The 21081-nt window shown below is 37.9% G+C and overlaps 1 protein-coding gene across 3 annotated transcripts in view; it reads left to right on the top strand.

Moving 5' to 3' along the window:
* Positions 1 to 21081, top strand: part of ORC3 (origin recognition complex subunit 3) — a 34916-nt gene that overhangs the window by 12833 nt on the left and 1002 nt on the right. The window contains exons 9-19 of one of the 3 annotated variants that reach the window (XM_085056371.1): positions 540 to 653; positions 2105 to 2238; positions 2717 to 2780; positions 5731 to 5847; positions 6782 to 6861; positions 10655 to 10788; positions 13173 to 13255; positions 13730 to 13827; positions 14724 to 14865; positions 19113 to 19229; positions 20287 to 20366. In XM_085056371.1, the coding sequence (XP_084912497.1) occupies positions 540 to 653; positions 2105 to 2238; positions 2717 to 2780; positions 5731 to 5847; positions 6782 to 6861; positions 10655 to 10788; positions 13173 to 13255; positions 13730 to 13827; positions 14724 to 14865; positions 19113 to 19229; positions 20287 to 20366 (1163 nt within the window). Of the gene's footprint in view, positions 1 to 539; positions 654 to 2104; positions 2239 to 2716; positions 2781 to 5730; positions 5848 to 6781; positions 6862 to 10654; positions 10789 to 13169; positions 13256 to 13729; positions 13828 to 14723; positions 14866 to 19112; positions 19230 to 20286; positions 20367 to 21081 lie in introns of all 3 variants that reach the window. The other 2 variants (XM_085056370.1, XM_085056372.1) reach the window with 2 other exon arrangements.

Genomic DNA, 21081 nt, shown 5'->3' with positions numbered 1-21081 from the left:
GATTTCAGTTTTACTTTGTTCCAGAAAAAGATAGCTTTGAAACTTAGCTTAAACTTTGAAAAATAAAGTTCAGCCTGAGTTTTGCCACCTGTGAAACATTAGCTGAGTTATCCAAATGTTCAAGCCATATAAATGTTGTTCTGTGGATTCTTGGTAGACTGCTTGGCTCAGGATTTCCAAAATCTGTTACACAAGCTGAAAGTAGTGATATCGCTGTTTATTACAGGAGTCTTTGTTTTGGTTATAATTTTACAAATAAAATACAAAAATAGCAATAAGCAAAACTAACTTAAAATACTAACTTGTATTAGTGAAAGATATTTATGAAAATGTGGTAAAATAGTAAACTTAAAATCAATCTTTGCATGGATATTTTAGTAGAAATATTGTTTAGGAGTTGGCAGTGTATTTAGAATCTCATTTAGTTGAATGCTAACACATACTAAGAGTTGTATCAAATTGTATACGTAAGTATTGCTGATTTGAATTCAGGAGAAAATGTCTGCTATGGCTACTTTTTCTTTTTGTCTCTGTCTTAGCTGCTTCTGACATCACGGTTTCCCTTTAAACTGGGTGAGAAGGTTCTGCAGGTTCTCATCAACATATTCCTGTACCATGATTTTTCTGTCCAGAATTTTATTAAAGGATTTCAGGTAGGCAGTGGTAATAAAAATTCAGATTATGGTTGTGAAAACAAATGGTAATTACTAGGCACTGAAAGGTTTCTTAGGTCCTAATATTGCTGAATTGTAGGAAAAAATATCCTTTGGAAACAGTTTGGATCTCTGGACAGATGGGTGTTTTAAAACCTTGACTGATAAGGGTTTAAGAGCAAACTTGTAGGACAGGTATAAAGAAGCACATAAAAGCTTACTCTGCCACAAACCCCACAATATTTTAGGGTTACATTTAAAAGAGTGACTTGGCTTAGTGGGTAGAAAGAGCTGTATTGTGCTATAGATTAATTTATAGCTTTCTAGCACCCCTGGCGGAGCTCTCCAGTTCTGATCACCCGTACCAGGTCCTTGGACTCTGGTTTGTCTTGGTGTCAATAGGCTGCAGCTGTGTCTCTTCCCCACCTGAACTCTTCTGGCAGTTTCTGCATGCACATTTCCTACCATTTCAGGGAAATAGGAGCTGTGGGATCATTTACTTGGTGCCTCAGAGTAGGTAGTACTTGTGCTCCAAACAGTTGTGTAGCCATTTGGGAGTTGCATTTACCTTCTCTCAAGAAACAAAGTGGAAGAGCTCAGGGTTTCCAAAAAGAGTCCCTACAGAGATCAATAGTTAAATTTTTATTGGTATAATAATAATATTGGTATAATAATATTGGTATAATATTGGTATAATAGATATTATTCATATCTAGATGTATTTCTGTGTCTAGATCTCCTTGTAGCTTTTGTGGATTGCAGATGAGTTCTCTGAATAATTTGTAGTTCATCACCTGGTTTAATGCAGGATTGTGAAATTCTTTCTTTCTTGCCTAGTTTCATGTATGAACCTGCTAGTAAAATATGCCCTTTTAATGTCATCTACATTTAGAATTTCTCCAGTTTTTTTGATATATAGGATTCAATGATTACACGTGGCCAGAAAGAGTATCCTGGCCATAGTAGCTCTTCCTGAAGACAGACCTATGTGGTCTTTCATAGATTTCAACTTGTCTTGTTTGAAAGAGGCATCAAAATTTAATACATCTCCATTGGCCTGACATGCAAGTTTAAGTTTTAGATCTGACAGTGTATGGCTGTGTCCATGTATGTTAAAAGCATTCAAGGATGAAGCAATTTCAGATTTTCTAAGTGATAAATACAAGAGATCCCCACCATGTCATTATATCTGGGTGTGATGTTGCATAAGAGGGAGGAAAAGCTGAGGTACTGACAACAAATAGGACATACAGCAAAGAAGGTGATTATGTATAATCAATGTCCTGTAGTGACTCATGGACTATCTATGAATTGTAATTAATTTTTTTTTAAGGAATACCATTACAACCATTGTAGTATATGCTGTGTAGTAGTAAGAAAGAATTAAAAGGTAGATATAGCAGAGTGTTTAAATTTTATTAACATCCCTAGTTCTTCTTTTTGCTTTTCAGCTCTCTATTGTGGAGCACTTCTATTCCCAGCCTCTAAGTGTACTATGTTGCCAACTGGTAGATGTTAAGGAGAGAGTTAATTCTTTATCACATGATCAGTGTGAAAACATACGGAGACTGCCCTCTTTTAGAAGGTAAAGGTGGAAATACATTTTTTGGACAATTTTATATCGAGTCAGCTTTAAAAAGTACTAAAAGAATCTGTACATGTAATTCTGTGAAAACTAGTGCGTTTGTGCACGTTTCCATAGCAAAAGTAAATTGATCAAACAGAGGACAGTTCTAAATAATTTCAGGAAGCCTTAAGTTAAGAGAGTACAGCTTCTGTGATGTGTAATCATTGAATTTTTTTTTCCCTTCTTTTTAATACAGAAACAAGCTATTATGACAAATAATTGTAAAACACTTTTGAACTTGTTAAGCTGATATGGAGCATAATCTCTAGGGTTTTGGAGTGGCCTTTCAATTTATTGGATTTGACTGTGCTTTTTGAATATTTCCAAAGAAAGATACATATTTCTTACAGCAGCATGAATGTTTTAAAATTTTTTAACCCTAGAATCTGTCTTTAAATTATAATTTTATGTTGTTTTTTTTTTAACTTGCCATAAGGTATGTGGAAATGCAAGAGTCCGGGAAACAGGTCGCACTGCTGACAAATGACACCTTCTTAAAGGTAAAATTTTAAGAATGTCTTTGGAGAACAGAAATAACACGCCAGATATATTACTTCACAGAGCATAATAAAATACAAGACTGAGATGTATAGATGTGTATCACATCTTTAATACAGAAAGCACATACTGTGCTTCATGACCAGTAATGAGAAATTAGGATTGGCAGGTCAGAATTCCAAAACTGTAGGGTTGCCAGGTCTGCCTTTATGCAAAGCTGCACAACTTTCTTACACCAACTTTTAGTTATGTCTAGAAATATAACTGCTTAAAAAGAAGGATACAAGGTTTATTTATGGCCAGGTCTTTTCATGTTTACTCAGACTGACTTTCTTGGAAGGTCAGTTAAGTGTTTGGAGAATGTGTAAGTAATCTTGGAGGTTATTTCATAAGCTCTTAATCCTGTATAGCCTCTGCATAGTTTCTGATTGAACTCGGTAGGGCAGAGTCTGTGTCCCAAGGCACACATTCACACTAGACCTCATAGAGGATTAAAACTAATTTGTTACATGTTTATCTGAAGTTTTGCCAACTGATTGAAGTCAGCCTGTTACTACTGTGAGCTGTTTAGGAATTCACCAGCAAAATCTGTTGGTTATTTTCACCATCTGAGCTGCTTCCAGTAGAATCATTGCTGAAGGTAAAGGGTTTCTCCTGACTCTTCGAGTCTAGGTACCTGTCAGGCAAATGGTGCTTGCCTGGTGTGTGAGGCTTTTTCCAGTGTGAAGAACAATGGTAATAGCTGGAGGGGAGGTTAGGAGCAGGCAAGTTTTCAAGTGCAGTTACAGTAGTCAAAGCATGATTTTACATCATTTTGTGATCCATAATCTTCATTGGCAAAAATAGCTTAAGCTGCTACTGCTCCCTTGTCCTTTATTCACACCTACTTTGAAAGTTGAATACTCAGCTTAAACTTTATATGTTTCCAACCTTACATGTTTAATAATATACCCTTTATTTCACAAGCCTCGTCCTGTAAGTTTGGGAAGGAGGCTGGAATTCTCATGCTTAGGTGCATATGATGCTTCTCACAAATTTTAATTGAACACACTTAATCTCACCTCCACAATAGGGGTAGGACCATTTCTGCTTTGCCAGGCTGGCAGTGTATTCTGCTTGAGAAGTAAAGGTCCTACTGCTGCATTAGTGAGGTGCTGTTTATGCTGATGTCATACTAATCTAGAGTGTCATGCCCAACTTTGCAAACACTTTCAAACTCACTATAGTACTCCTTCATATAAATTTACTGTTTGTGTTTCAGCACCAGGTAAATTTAATCTTCCATCTTAGCTCCTAAACCTCCAGTACACTTTATCAGCTGCATTTATATTCCATGTTGTTGCCACTGTTTTTAATAACTATGGGAAGAGTTTCACCTATTTAAAATAATCATTTTTGAAAGCAGTTTTACATCCTAATCATTAACAAATCTGAAAGTTTTGATGGCAGATTAATTTGAAAGTTAATTTGAAAGAAATGTGGCAATCTATGTGTTTTATCACTATTTATGGAAATAATACTTCATAGTCTTCTAATAACGTTTTCAAACTCTTCTAAAATGGATTGTGCCTTTTCACTTCATTATTTGGCAAACTAGTGCTATTTGTTTATGTTAACTGTATCTGTCTTGAGCTAGGACCAAGATGAGGGAAGTATAGATGTGTTAATAATGCTTGGGGTTTGGGGAAATAAGATTGATTTAGCAGCATTAGAGAGAACTTGTTTTCATTTCTTATCTTATTTTGTGGTGGGGATAATTTTTTTCTTAATGATCCTACTTAGAATTAAAATAAAAACTTGTGAGTGTCTACTCTAAGATTTTGGAAGTTGCCTTAACAGTTTTTATATCAATGACTCTTAGATTTTAGTATATAAAAAGTCTGTGAGGAGAAATATCATTAATTTTTTAAATAATTTAAAACTTTTTTTAACATCAGAAAGCTGTCTGCAGCACTGTCTTTATGACTTTCAGCCTTTGCAGTATGATACCTTTTCTTTCCATTCATCAGTGCTTCCTTATATTGCCTGCAGACAAAGTTTTGCTTTTCTTTCATCTTTGATACCCTTTGTTTCAGTTTAAGTCTAGATAACTTCAGTGGCTTATTTTATTTTTCTCTTTCCATTTGGAGTAGTTTTCTCACAGTTAAGCAAAAGGGCAATAAAATATGTAGAGGTTCCTGTGGTTTTTCCTCTTTATTTTTGATTGAAGACAGGGGAGAGAAGATCTTTTGATTCACAAACTTAAATGGAGGACCCCAAAGCACTGTAGTAAAGTTACCAGAATTTTTGAGTGTGGCTTTCTACAAGTGTTAATATATGCTTCCATGGGAGGTCAGTGATAATTTCTGCCATCCAGAAAATTCAGTAGCAGCCATCAATAATTTCTTTTTCCTAAATGTGATTTTTTTATTTCTGCAGTTCTCAACCCATGAATAAACAAAAATCAAATCAAGAACACATAGGAGCAGCAACTGAATATTGCTTTCTTTTTGTGAACCTGTTCTAAGTGCACATAACTAATAAAAACAGCAGCCACCCACAATATAAGAAACAAATTTTAAAATGCATTTGTATTACAAAAATGAAGGTTTTCAAGTAGAAATAGCTGCATAACTTCTCATTGTCTGCTAAAGGGACAGTGTATACTTTCATTATTGTGAGATGAAATTTCAAATCTAAAGGCCTAAATACAGCTGAAAATGCTAAAATAATAATGCTAATCAATAACAAATCTCTACTGGGATGGAGGAAGAAAGTGAAGATAACAATATGTGAATGTGTGAATGTAGTGAACTGTTGAAATGCACCACTTTTGCTCAGTGGTCTCAATTTAAGATTGGTGATTTAAATCATAGCACACTACAATATCAAAAATTTAGAGTAATTTTAAGTGCTTTATGAGAGGTTTAAATGGATGTCAGAATTACTTAAAAAGTTACTTTATCACTACAGGAAGAAACACAGAAGTTGCTGGAGGACTTACATGTTTACCATGAAAATTATGTTTCAATTCTGAGATGTCTTCATGTTTTCACATCTTCTCTTCCAAAGTATCCTTTGGGCAAGCAGGTGATGTACAGTTTATGTGGATCTGTTGAGATTTTGTTGTTGTTGTTGTGGTTTTTGGTTTGGGTTTGATTTTATTTTGCCTCAAGGTATGACATCTAAATAAATATTTACTCTTCATTTATTAATGTGCTGTTTTTCCCTCTGCTTCTCAAAATGGAGACAGATGCTTTCTTGCTATGGGTGGAGGACAGCAGCATGTGGTTTCTTGTACTGGCATGGATAATACCTTGTCAGTTAACAGGAAGGAGTTTCCAGGAGGAGGCAGATGCCCAGATCAGCAAAAGAATCCACACACTGACTTTCCCACATCTGGGATTACCTGAATGCATTACAGACAATGTATATATACTCTTCTACCACCTATTAGATCACTAGTCAAATTCAGATGAAGAGACTGAGTTTTTAGCAGTCTTCTGTACAGAAAAAAGTAATAGTAGGGGAACAGTGATAATTGCTCTTAGTAGTCCTGTTGCTCTCATGTCATTAAATCCACCTGCTCATGCCAAGCAATTTCTTCCAGTAGAAGAGCAATTATATATTCTGTGCATGTGCACTTGTCTCTCAGTTCTCAATGTATTCCATACTGTTACGAGAATCTGTCACTGACTACAAAAGCAGCATGAACTGTCCCAGTGTTTGAGAACAGAAGGATGTTTTAGCTGGGGCATTTGATTGGAGTTCCTTTCTGTTCACTGCAGTTACCTTCACCTGAATGTTAGTTGTTTGGAACCTGGTGCAGAGCAACAGGCTCCAGTAGTCTCCAGCAGAAGCTTAGTTCTGGAAGATACTAAGTGTGCTCATTTCTTTTGCAATCACTCTGCATCTTTGGAAAACAAGCTCTAAAGGAATTGCATATTGCTTTGAACAGCTTGTTGTAAGATTTCCACATTACTTTGTAAAACACTTTATCCTTTCTTCACCTTCTGCATAACAGATCAGGGAGTTGCACTGTGCGTGTTTGGAAAACCGAGTGTGGGAGACAGAGGAATATGAGTCATCTCTTCAGCTAGCAAGGTGATTTTTTTTTCCCCCCCCATTTTGTTTTTATACCACCATGCACATGGAAAATATCAGTCATCAGTTATTCTGGAACTTAAAACTGAGGATAGTACCTGTTCACAGCTAGTTTTAGGGTTGTTTGCAAGTGTAGTTGACTGCTGTTTTCAGTTTGGTTTTCTACTGATTTCTGTGAAATTCAACCAGGTTCTAATATCTCATATGCCCTGAGTAATTATGCTAAAACCACTGAGATTATTTTGTGTGAAAGGGAACAGGAGTTGGGTTTTGTCTTTTAAAGAATGATTGTGGTATATATTATTGATTAAATTATTAGTTGTAGTTGACTTAAATTTTAATCTGTTCTGAAAATTAGAATCTGTTCCAAATGAATAGTAGCTGAGGCCTTTCTTTATTATTTTACTGCTTTCCTTCTGTTCCTCTTTTTTCTTAGCAGTTTGTACAGGGACTGAGTTAATTTTTTGTGAGTGGGGGACTTTAGGAGAGCCTATATTTGTGTTGTCTGTCAGTGTTTAAAAAGGAAAAGTTGTCAAAGCCGATTTTCTTGATAGAGACCCCTTCAATTGCAGTGTTGCAGCTACAGACTTCTAAATGTGCTTTAAACAGCCCCATGGCAGGTGTTTGTCTCCTGATAGTTGCACTCATTCAAAGGATCCATGGGCTCTGTGGCACAAGGAGCCAGTGCAGCCCTGTTACCATAACTGCCTCTTCCAGACCCCTTGAGCTGGTCAGGTTTTGACAGTAAAACCATGTCACTGGTGGATGTAAATTTCTGGGCTGATTTACACACAAGGAAACACACTCTTCAAACTGTACCTTTGCCATACTGAGTGGTTCTTATGCGTAGCCACTTTCCTGTGTTTTTCACCCTCATCCCTTTGAAAGGATTACATGCTTGACTTGTCATTTCTGCAGTCTTTCCTTTGTGTTCTTTCTCTGACTCTCCTGAATCTTGACAGCACTCAATCACCTCTCAGCTCTTGCCCACAAATGTGTCATTCTGCTTTCCTCTACTGGCTGTAATCTCTTAATAACTCTTGGCCATTTTCCCCTCTACTTTTCTTCTGTGTTTGCTTTTACTCCTTCTAAATTCATCAATCTCTTCTCCTGTCTCAAAGTTGATGCTGCCATCAGATTCTGGCTTGCTCCCCTTTTATTCTTATCTGTTCATCTCCCTCCTGCTGTTCTTTGGGTCCTGACTGTCACTGTGGGACCCTCTGATAGAAATACAGTGATCATGGTAGCTGCTTTCATAGATGATGATTCTGTAATTCTTTTTTTTTTTAAATCCAGAAATTCTGTCATTTTCCTAACAAAACTCCCCCTATACAATTCCTGTAAATACTTGGAATTCTAACTGTGATTATCATTTTTTCATCTTTTAACTTCTGTTTCCCTTTTTACAAATAATTCCTCTTGTCTCTGTTTTTGGGTTTTTTTTTGGTTTTTTTTTTTTTTTACATAGAATCTTGCTGCTCTCTTTTAGAAGGAAATGAAAAAGTGTGGTCTTTACCCTTTTACCCACAATCTTTATTTTTTTTTTTTATCCCTTTTGCTCAGGTTTAAAAGTTACTCACTGTTCCTTAATATCTCTGCCTTCCCAAGAGCCACATCACCTGTTGATATCCTCATGTTCACCCTTCCCCATCCCTTATTCCTTTCCAGTGTTTTTCTGGAATTCATCTTTTCCCTTGTATTTCGAAAATAAAACACAGAGAAGCTTTAGGTCAGGTTATTTCTCATTTTCTAACAAAGTATCTCTCTTGCCTTTCATGAATTATGTTTGAATGTTGGGTTTTAAGTTGCTGAACTGCATTTCTTTTGTGATTGGTTTCTCTACTTCAGCCTTTCCCTGGAGAGGCATTTATCCCTTCTGCTAGAAGTGCTCTCCCCAAATATCTTGTTTCAGGTGGTCAAACTTGAGCACTCTAGAGAGTAGTTACTCTACCTGAGTTTTCCAGAGTCTAAAAGATACCATGGGGTGACAGGGAGAATATGGGAGCTTCAGTTGATTTTGCATTAATTCCATCAGAAGAAAGAGATCCAGAAGACTGGAGAGTGTCTCACTTGACTGATTATTTGGAGCTGACTGGCTGGGACATCTCATCAACCTTTTGCATGGCAAAACTTCAAGGCAGTCTGCCCTATTGTCTTCTGTCTAGATATTGTACTCTGGTTTTTTGTCTGCTAATTATGGATGGCTTTTCATCACATGCTGCTTATCACAGCCCTGCCCTCCTGTGACTGGTCATTTTGGTGCTGACCAACCTGGTATCGTTTCTTCAGGTGATTACCCACTTCAGCATTCAGAAGGAATTTCTGTGGACTTCATTCTAACTGTCTTTCTTCTCTTTCATAAATCCATCAATGATTATTCAGACAAAAGTTATTTACTGCTTTTTGGTAATCTGGGATCTTCCTTTCAGCTTTAAGCCTGACTCTTCACCAGATTAAAATCTTTAAAATCTTAATCCTTCTGATACTTGGCATACCTTGCAGTAATCTCAAGCCTAAAAGGTTGAAAAGGATTCTTTACTGTTTTCTTATATGTGATAACTGTCTCCTTCCCTGTTCTTTGGGCCCTGTAATCCCATTGTTGTAGTAAATAAGTTTTTCTGGAACTTGGTTTCCTTTTGAGTAAGATTACAAAAATGAATTTGTTCTTTCCCATTCACAGATCTCCAGATGTGCTTATCTTCTCTCCATCTTGGGTGTTTAATGGCAGTGTTTTGTCTGGCCTGGTACAAGGCTATCTTGTTTACCCATTATATTATACAAGACAGTTTCAAAGTGTTTTCTAGCCTTTTGTGTGGTCAGAGTCACTGTTTCTGTTAACTCCTGATGCTTTTCTGTACAAAACAAATGTATCTGAAGGCAATACCTGACTTGAAAAAAATCATAATCCTGAAGAAGATAAACGGAAGTTTTAAATTCTAAACTTTATAAGCATTTAGTGTCAATTGCCAGTTAGAAACTAGAGCTCAAATTGCAATTGTCCCTCTAGATATCCACAGAGCCTCCCCAGCCAATTTTGAATTCTTCCTTAAATTTCTTAGTCAGCCTTTAGGTAACATATATGGAAAGGCACTACCTGAGGCACTGACCATCATCATTGCTTTGGTATCTTCTAAATTAAGGTTTTGAGACTAGGCAGTGCTTGGTGACATTTGGGAAAGGTCTTAATAGCTAAATAGTAAGTAAATGCTGGTCTGGAGGTTGGATGAGACGATCTCAAGAGGTCCCTTCCAGCTTGAATGGGACTGGGATTCTAGTGATGGTTAGATTTACAGCAATTAAATACAGAAAACAGCATACAGATTTCATTTGAGAGTCATTCTGAGCCACAGAGAATAATTTTGTGGACATGTTTACATAGTGATTTTTTTTTTCCTATTTCATTTACTGTTCTTGGGAATGAGTTATGAGCCCTACCATAATTGGTTTTTAGGTGCTGGGATTTTTTTTTTTTGGTTTGGTTTCTGACTCACAGTTTCAAAAATTGCAACTCCTGTGTCCAGCAAGTGTTTTTAGATAATCAGAAAAACTACTGTACTGGAAGAAAATGTAAAGGACATCATCATCAAACCAAATTTGTTTGTTTCTTTCTGTTAATGACAGCAGGGGAAAAAAAATGACTTTGCTACAAGATTGGGTGCTTGAAAGCCTGGAGATTTTTTCTTTTAAAAGGAGTTTTTCAATTTTATTTTTTTCAACTTTTTTTCAACTAAGAACATTGAAAGCTATTTCATCATTTTGCATTTCAACTTCAGCCAACAATTGTGTCTTTTAGGATGTTGAATAAGACTGATTTGGTAACCATGCTCCAACAGTGTGTGGAAATTTTGATGTCATCTTCTGGAAAGGAGTTTGATAAGACAATAGAAAAGTTGAAGGAGTTCTTGACCCAGTTTCAGAATCTAGAAGGTGGGTGTGTACAGTCATGTATTCCATTACAAATTATATAAAAGCTGTTTTGTAATCTGACCAATGAGTTTCATTTTCCCTGAGATAGCCTGTCAAGTATTAAACAATCATATTTGCACGATTTAAAAAAAGAAATACATGCACAAAATTAGGAAGTGTTTATATTCTTTACCAGGATGTGGTTGATGTTTTTTATAATACTGAAGGGTGATGTACGATAAGAAATTGGACAGATCAGCAAACATTATCCACTAAATCTCTCATCCATGTATTTTGAGCATTTTAGCAGATGTTGCAGTCGTTAAATCAAACTATTTTTAAAAACAAATAGCAGCAGACTTCTTTATGACATGGTATTTAACCCAAATATATGTAAGGCTCTTTCCCCTGCACGTTCAGAGCTCAGACCCTGAGTGCCAATGGTCAGGGCTCTGCTGACAGGCTGTAACTTGGCAAGCCCATAGGTTTGATTGTTCATGGTAGAGGACATATTTCAAAGGTTAGCAAGGCAAATGAGTAGCAGCATTCTGTCTTTCAGAGGCAGGTTAACAAACGGCTGCATTCTTTCCGAAATATGAGTATGATACATTCCAGCATTCTTCTGGAATAGAAATTTCATTGCTTCCCCTGAATTATGGAGAAGCACTCCCCAGTGATTCGCTTTTGAAGATGAATTGGTTATCATCTGGTCTGGTTTATGCATATTAATTAATCTCATTATCAGTGTGGTTGCTACCCAGCATTTGGTCAAGTAGGCAACAAGCCCCCAAATGCAGTCAGTATTAATTAAAGTAGTCGTGTAACACTGTAGGGTTTACTGAGGGTTGTCTAAAAGAATTGTCTCTTGTCTGTACTATGTATTTTTTAATAGAAGTAGTAAAAGCAGAGCTGTGGTAAAGAAAATAGGTCATCACTTTGAAAAAGCTGTGTATGTCACTGATGGTACCAGCACTGAAGGTTCCTCTGGTTTGGAAAAAAAGAATTAAAGCAAAAGGCTTTTAAGTAGTTGGATTTTTACCTTGAGGAAATAAGGAAGAACAACTCTGGAGATTCAGAACTTGCAGAACTATAAAGCAAAACAGACAGTATTTATTTTCACCTAGGACTCGAAGATGGTTTTAAAGCAGACAAAGTCTGCTGAATCCATGAATGATCTTAGTTTGTTTTCAAAGTGGATTTAAGCTCCAAAGGAAAGTGAGAAGGGGAAGTTAAAATAAGACAATCTGGATGTGAATAGGTTGCTGAGCTAAATAACTTCTTACTTTATATTTATGTGATGGTATTGATCTTTAGTGGGAGTTCTCAGAAGTCTGCCCAAAATGTGATGTACCCAAATCACCCACGGAGCCCTCAGAGTGAAAGGATAATCCAAAATATTATTTTTTTATAACAACAACAAAGTCCATTGTCCTGACTTCCTAATGAACTGAAAAATGTAAAATGATGAAGCTTGGGCAAACGAAGTATGTTCACATTCAGTCTATTTTGAGCTGAAGGATTTGGAAAATAAAAAATCAAAATATATTGGTGTACTAGTGGAAAGGAAGTTTTCTGATTTGAAGTCTTCAATACTCAGACAAATGTCTGCAGGACCCTGGAAGATACCAAATCATTGTATGCAGGTCACCAAAATGCTTTTAAATATCATGATTGTCGCTGCTGATAGAGCTTTACCTGTGATGTGTGGGTGGAATCTCCATCTGCCATCTTAAGTAAGGCAAGAAATCTGAATATCTTTTGTTTTGATTATCACTCATCCTAGCATTGATTGTGCTTTGGGAGGTTTTGCTTCTTTGTTTTTACCTAAAGATTAGTAATAATTGGTGCAATTGATCAACAAACTACATGTCCATGAAGATGAAATTTTGTTATGAATTAATGTGAGAATAAAACTAGGCAATGAAATGCCTTAGCACGCTTCTCTTTGCTGCTCTGGTTGCAGTTTCTGGGTTACCTAGGGAAAACTCATTTCTTACGCAGTATTTTTATGCATGTGAGAAAGGAAAAAAAAATGCAGCATGTGGCTTTTTGAATACTCCAAAAGCATCAGTTGTACCTAGTACTAACCTGTCCAATTTACAAGTGTTGAGAGTGTGACGTAGGATGGCCTAAACTGATGGATGGAATTATAGTGATGTGTAAGGCTTGTGCTGGTCCCTTGCTTGGGGCTGAATTGCTTCTGTGACTTAATCACTGTTGGTAAGCTGCACTGCAGACTCCTTTTTTAACAATCTTTTACCAGATGCAAGACCCAAAAGCTGGCTGTGATTGGGTCTGTGACAATAAGTAACTGCTAAGTACGTCTCAGATTGCTTGGGTTAGGGGGTTTATGTAGGGAAAATGTTTGATACCCCACATATCAAACATTAGTTTTGTTCTAGTAGCAGAAGCTTCCCAAGAACGAGATGTGTCCGTATCGTCACAAAAGGAGCTCCAGAAGAAGACAGACCTTTATCACCTTCAGAAGGTTAGGCCTGTGTAGGCTTTACTGACTGGTTCCTTAAATTAATGTTTTAAAATGTCCATGGTTAGTTCTTCCCAGCTTGCTGGAGCTCTGAGTAAAGGTTGTGTGTGAGTGTCTCATCTTAAAAATGAATGAATAAGTGCCAACTATGTATTTCAGGCCTTCCTGACACATAGAAAATTATAGAAAATATCTATAATAAACCAGGATTTTAAAATGCAAATTAGATGTTTTCTTTTTATTTAACTTGTAATTTAGACATTCTGCCTAACACATATTTCTTTGAATTTCTCGAACTCCTACGGGTTTGAGAACTGAATACATTGGCCTAAATAAAAATAACTGCATGATTACATTTCAGACATCATCAGTGAGAACATGCCAGCAAGAATTAATTATACATGTTAAACATATAGATTGTGTTCTCCAGAGAATATTTGCCTTCCATGTAGTCTTATGCACCACTTTTTTTTAAAGACTTTGTTGGAGTTGAAGGAATCAAGGAGGTCTAAGAAACTGACAAAGTTTGAAATGCTTCGTTTTGAAGTTGTTGACTATATAGACAGTCTTGTAAGGTGAGCTTTCCTGTTTTATATTCCTGCAGTAGTTTGCACGGTAAGTTGCAAATGAAATTTTACTAACATGTTAATCTTGTCAAAATTGTGTCTTGATCCCTGTGGCACACTTTTTTTTGGCCTTTCCTATTCTTTCTTTGAGGGGTCTAAAAATAATAACTAAAAAAAAAACAACCACACCTCTTTTCCAGTAGGTCAGTTGAAATAATTGGGATATGAATTGACCAAATTACTTTGGCTACTGAAACAATGTTGAAGGTGGAGTGGATATAAGTGGCAAAATAAAGTCAAGAGTCTTTAGCCTAATCTTTGCTGATCTGTTCTACTTATGAAACTGTACAGATGTCAAGTGTGATATCCTGTCCATTTTGGGAACTGTTTTGGTGAGCAAGCCGTAGCAGATACAGTTTTGGAGGCAGCTCTGTAGTGGAAAATGTGAAAGGCTTGTGGTGGGGGAAGAGATGAAGGCATTTGTTAATTATAGAGGGTTGGGGGGGAAAGCAGAGAAGCTAACAGAAGTATGACTGTGCCAAGAAAAAAGCTTCAGATAGGAAGACAAAGATGAGCAGAGGCTTATGGTGAGGCCTCAAGATGGATAAGCAAGATCTGTGGAGTACTTGAATGGTGTTAGCACTGTTGCTGCTGCCTTTATTTTTGAATTTCTCAGTGTCCCAGCTAGAGTTCTATGCTAAAGCTATTAGATGTAGAATTCATAGTAACAGACTTCTCTGCTTAGAAGTTTTCTTTCAGTGCTGTTCATCTTGTTTTTCAGAGATTTTTCAGTATTGGTTGGGAAACATGCATTTTTGTAGTCTGACTGCAGCAGATATGTGTTGTTTCCCTTAAGCTGAAGCTCATGTCTCCCCCACTCCCCCCATACCTCCTGTTTTTTCCAGAAAATACCTTGTTCCTGCAGACACCAGGACCCTGCATGAGACTGTGTATTTCAATGCAGCCACTGTTCTTCGAGGGCACTTGAATGCTGCCCCCAGGACTGCCCTGCACACAGCTTTGAATAACCCACACTGGTACCTGAAGGTAAGAAACAAGTGGGCTGTTTGTGGTGCTGGAGTAGTTCCTGAAGTGTGTGAGGCTGGTGTGCAAGGCTGAGTTTTGCTGTTTCATGAAGCTTGGCACATATTCAGCTGTTTTGCAGAGAACTAGCAAGTGCTGATAAGCAACTGGGGACTTTGTTCAAAGAGCTGGGGAATCTGTAGAAATAAAGAAGGTAATTCTGGAAGGAGTTCTGTAGGAGGAATCCATTTTCCAGAGCATGTTTTATCCACGATACTTTCTTTCTTCTGTAGATGTAGCAGAAAAGTAATTTTGCTGTCCACTGTAATTGGGATGACTGTCCATGGGGGAAAAATAGAGTGTTCTGTCACTCTGTCCAAAGACTTTCTTTATAGGGCTGGTGCTCAGTCCTACTCACTGTGTAGATTAGCTGTAAGGTAAAGGCTGTTCAGGTGGAGTGGTAACAATAAAATAGCTTAAGTACAGTGTATTTAAATGAGTCCTTTGTTTTTCTCTGTAAGTTTATTTTAATATTTGTTGTGTATTGATATGCTATGTTTTCTGAGTCCAAGAAAAGTCCAATCAGTCTAACCCTGCCCTTTTCTAGAAGAGAAAAACAGACTGTTTTCAAAACCAGACTGTTTTCCACATCTTTCATAAGTCAAACTGACAGGATGACCAAAATAAAGAAATATAGAGCAGGATTTGGAAAAGGAGTGAACATACATTTCTTCTTGTCCTTGATTATAGATGGTACTTGAAATTGTTCTTTTGCCCTAACATTTTTCTTAAAAAACTGATTATAGTTTTGAAGAAAACATTGGTTGTAGCTGTATCTGAGTAATGTGCTACTTGAGTCAAATCCAACACTTACCAGGAATCATACTTGATAAAGATCAGCCTTTGAAATCCACAACCTGATTTGTATTGGCACTGTCCTCAGTTTGAATGAGGCTTATCAGTTTTGCTGTGGGCAGGAGTTATTACTAAAACCACTTACAGAACTTATTTGTGAAAGCAGTAGTTAGCAAGTTACCATTAAAGAAACCTAATATGAACCTCAGTAATTTCTATTTTTAGAAAACCTGTAAAAATATAGATTAGGACAGCTAAGAAAATCTAACACTGTGATGTGTTTAATAAGTATTCTCTTCTCTTTGATGAGTTGACAGGATTTAAAGCTCTCTGTCATCCTGTACTTTGTACTTGGACATGCTTTAACATATTTCCAATGTTTTCTGAGAAGATTGTGATGTTTTGGCATAGTTTCTAATGGTAGCAGTGGCTGAGTACCTTGCCTAGCATTTTAATCCATGTGAGTCAAATATTTTTAGTCTATGACTTTTGCATGGCTTGTGTTTTTCGGCACTGTGACCAGAGCAAAGTTCTCCAGAACTGTTTCTTCCAGAAACCCAGGACAGAAGAGTGCTTCAGTAGACTACCAGTGAATGATTAATATGTGATGCACTGCTTACAGGAGTCCATTCCAGTTATTTATTTAGTAAGACCTGAACCAAGGGTCATATTTATCGGGGGGGTGGGAGGGGGAAGAATAGAACCCCAAAAAACTGCAGCAAACCCGGTGTATTTTCACTGATCCCTTGAAAATTGAATGAGCTGAAACTTGTTCCTCTATCAGGGAAAGAGGTTTTGGTCCTTGGGATAACAGCATCGATTCCAGGGCAAGGTATGAGTGACTCTTCTGTCTAGCCTTGTGGACAGCATCAGGCAAAAGAAATTGCTCCTCATCAGCAGTGTTCTGTGTTGCTCCCACTCCTATTCTGTCCTTCTGGGAGCAGCACCTCTGTGCTGTACAGATGATTTCACAACTGGTTGCTAGTTCTCAGGCAGCTTTCTGCTTGTCAGCCTTGTCAGAGATTATTTCCTCTTGGGGACCACGGTGTGCTGCAGCCTCAGGAAGCCGAGGTTTCCCCACTGGCAGCTGCAGCTCCCTCTGGCTGCGCTGCAGAGGCTTGGCCCAGTTATCACAAGGGAGCCTGGGTTGTCTCAGGTGCTGGTAGAGACCCCGCAGTGCCCATCAGGAGTATTTTGTTGGGTGTGGCCCAGCTAGATGCTAATTTCTACAGATGAACCTGTTCCAGGGGTGTGCATTCGCTCTGGAAGTTGCATCCTCTCTTGGTTGGGATAAGTGTCCTGACATTAAAATTAGAAAAGCAATGCAAAGTGTCCAGCATTGGCAGGTTGGCACATGGCTGAGTAGTAGGAAACCACAGAGCAGGGTGCAGCAGGAGAGGGGAAAAGAGAAGGGTGTAGTATTATCCTTCTGGGCTGTGGTGAGCCACTAGATCTAGATCAGCCAGAATTGTAACCTCATGTGTGCCAGGTACTAACACAGGAGTATTTGAAACTACTATGGAACACTCCTGAGTTACAGTCTGATAAAATAATGTCTGTATTGTAACATTATGGAGGGTTAGCCATGTTTTTCTGTATTGTTCTGGAAACCATCTTGGAATGAAATGACTGTTAACCTAAGGTCTGCAGCTTTTGTGTTCCATGTAGAAAGTAAATAAACTTGAAAATTGCTAGCTGCTCTGGAAATTGTGAAATGTCTCATAAGTGCCAGAATCCAAACTGGAGCTGAGTCTCACAAATTGCAGGAATTGAGATATGTGAAAGGTAAACTAGAGATTCTTGAACAAAGTTATATTCTTTGCTTGGCCTTCTTTCCTATCTTGAAAAGCATTTTTTAATGAAGGTATCTGTCATTGCTACAGCTTTGTAACTTCCCAGAAGTAGCTTGTATATTTTACTAGCATATGAAAGCATTTTAGAAAGAACTTCTATGACCTGAAAGGAATGATCAGTAGTTGTTTCCATGTTAAGACAGCTGATTTTTTAGAGTTCATGAAACTGAAATGAAATGCTGTAAATTTCTGCAGCTGTACAGAGACTTTTGTCTCTGGCTCATGTGGCTTTTTAACTTCCCAAGCAAATGGTTCAGTGCTGATGACCTGAATCCAAGAGGCTGGAAAGCTGCCCAGCAGACAAGGACCTGGGGGTGCTGGTTGACAGTGGCTGAACAAGAGCCAGTGTGTGCTCAGGTGGTCAAGAAGGCCAATGGCACCTGGCCTGTATTGACAGTAGTGTGGCCAGCAGTGATTGTCCCCCTGTGCTCAGCATTGGTGAGACTGCATCTTCAGTGCTGTGTCCAGTTCTGGGCCCCTCACTGCAGGAAGGACATTGAGGGGCAGGAGTGAGTCCAGAGAAGAGCAGTGGAGCTGGTGAAGGGTCTGGAGTACAAGTTCTGTGAGAAGTGGCTGAGGGAGTTGGGGGTGTTTAACCTGGACACGAGGAGGCTCAGGGGAGACCTTCCCACTCTCTACCACTCCCTGAAAGGAGGGTGTAGCCAGGTGGGGTTAGCCTCTTCTCCCGGGGAATCAGTGACACAACAGGAAGAAATGGCCTTAAGTTGCACCAAGGGAAGTTTAGGTTGGATATTTGGAAAAATTTCTTCCTGGAAAGAAGCAGCATTGGAATAGATGCCCAGGGAAGTTGTGGACTCACCATACCTGGAGAGATTTAAAAGACATGTAGATGTGGCAGTAAAGAACATGGTTTAGTGGTGGCCTTGGCAGTGCTGGGTTAACCACCAGACCCAGATGATTTTAGAGGGCTTTTCCAACCTTAATGATGCTATGAATTTCCTGAATATTGAATACTTGGTAAGAAATTAGACTTTTGCCTTTGTGGATGCTGAGTTTCAAACCAGAGATAAATGAATGTTATATTTCAAAGATGAAACTCTGAGATGAGAGAAGCAATTGTGGTTTTTAGTACATATGACAGATTTATACTAAGTCTTCCTTTCAAGGGGGTAGAGGGAAAAGGATACTTTCCTGTTTTCTACATGGCAGATCATAACTAGTTTCTTCTCCTGAGTCCATAAAACTGAGTATTTCTCTTTCACATGTAAATAGAAGTAGCAAAAAAATTGTATAGAAGCATAATCAGATAATCACTCATTAAGTAGATACTTCATAAGTTTACAAAGTTATAGAAGGAATGCCAGGAGTGAAGTAGCTGTGTTTGGGGTTTGTTGGTTTTTTTTAATGGTATGCTTTCTTATTTTCCTATTTGTTTTTTGTTTGTTTTTTTTTTCTTTGTACCATCAACTTGCCAGCAAACACTAAACATTTGTTTAAAATAACTACCGTCTGAATTACCTGAAATGATGTTTTATCTAGCCCTTAAAATTGCTCAAGATTAAACACTGATCAAAGTTACTGCCTTCAATTTTTTTTCATCAGAATCAAGCTTTGAAATGTGACGGAGGAGGCATTTCTAATAAAGCCCCTGACATATGCATAGTGTATAAGCTTCATTTGGAGTGTGGCAGACTGATTAATCTCGTTGATTGGTTAGAGGTATGTGATGATGCAAATAGTACCTTTACCTGCTTTCACTATTCTGATTTGTCTTTTTGCTGCATGCCTGCTTTTCTTTAGTGTCCCTTTTGACAGCTAAAATCATTGCATACCGTGGTCCACAAGAACTCACAGTAACTCCAATAAGTCTTTCTCTGTTGTGAATAATTTCTTTCCAGCCCTGTTACTCTGTGATGAAACTATTTTGCTTCTGCTTCTGTTTTATGCTCAGCACAGATCAGATTTTGTGCTTAACAAAATTGCCTTTTTTCTGTTTGCTGTTATGTACTCTGACACATTTCTCTGGAAACAGGCAAGTGGGGCTCTTGGAGAGAATGCTTGTGCCAGGGAAGAGCACAGGTCCTTCTAGCTTGATAACCTGTCTCATACTATGGCCAGGAGCAGAGAGTACAGCAAGAGAAAATACATTAATTTGATAGTCTCCCTAGCTAACAATAATATTTTAGTTCTAAAGTTTCCTAAACTTGAATGGTTCTTCTGTATTTTGTAAACCCACCTGGATGTCATTTCCCATATATTTTAGCAACCATATCGTTTGACAAGAAACTCTGTGGCTTAACTAGCTGCAGTTGAGAGGATACTCCTTTTACTTGTTTCAAGTGTGTTGTGTTTGCTGCTGCCGTGTTTGTGTATTGTATATTCCTACCCAGACTCTTGCTGTCCCTCAATTTTATAGATTTCTTCACAGCCAGCTTACCTCTGTCACTTCCCCGGAGTATTTAAACAGTCTCACTTTGAGAGTATTTTTGCAGTTCTGTAGTTTCTCTGAGAATGGGTAAGGACCCAGAACTGTTTGAGATTTAAAATGCAGGCACACGAGTTCACAGAAAGATGTCTCACATTCTGTATTCCTGCCATGGTAATATGTAACCTTGCTTGCTCTTTGATTGCTGCTGAACTGACACGCTTATGAGTGTTCTCATTCCAAGATCTTACTCCCCCTGAGTGATAGCCTTCAGCTCAGAGCTCACTGTTTTGTATGCAGATCTGTCTGTCTATGAACTGGAATAAATCTTTGCTGCTTTTCCCTTTCTAGGCTTTCTCAACTGTGGTGATGGCAGCTGAGGAACCAAATGTAGATGCAGCTTCCTCAGACCAGGTGGATGATGTTATCCAGTATCCTTTCTCATTTTTCTCAAGCTTGACATTGAAATGCTTACAGGATTTATGAACCAGGCGTTTTAAATACAGTTTCATGTGCACTGATTAACTAATCTCAGAAAAATGATTTTAAACAACTTTAATGTACTGCAAATGTCTAAGAAATAGATCACTTGAAATGGTTGAGCTGGGAGTGGTGAGGTCAGAGAGCAGCTTTTGTCTACAGGACCCAGTTGTTTGGGTCTGAAACAGAAACAAAAATCCATGAAACAAGTTGACACAGTTTGACTAAATCATCAAAGAGTTGGTATAGCTGCTGGATAGGGGTAGAGCATTACTGGGGAGCAGATGGTAGGAGGGCTGTGACCTAGAGAGCAGAAGGGGAAATAGAAGCAGTAGTTCATTATGTTCTAGTACCTCAGAGCTGAGATTGAGAACTTATTTTCCATAGGACACCCATTCTGCTTCTTACTTTGTCCTGATCCTAGACTGAGGTCTAAAAAGTATTTGCTAGTTGAGCATTAGAACCAAAACTCATGGCTACAGCAGTAGTGCTGCCACAGAGAAGAAATGAATAGTTGTTCAAAAAAAGGCTTAACTAAAGGAAGGATAATTATATGCTCTAATACCATACCTGGCTTCCCTTCAGTATAAGGCCTTTCCTTTTTTACAAGCTCCACTGTTAATTGTCACAATAAATTAAATTTTCTAACTCAGGAATATAAACCTG

The sequence above is a fragment of the Lichenostomus cassidix genome, chromosome 3 (assembly GCF_008360975.1).
Source record: "Lichenostomus cassidix isolate B80296 chromosome 3, HeHo_3.0, whole genome shotgun sequence".
Classification (NCBI taxonomy): Eukaryota; Metazoa; Chordata; class Aves; order Passeriformes; family Meliphagidae; genus Lichenostomus; species Lichenostomus cassidix.
This window is presented reverse-complemented; position numbering and strand designations above follow the sequence as displayed.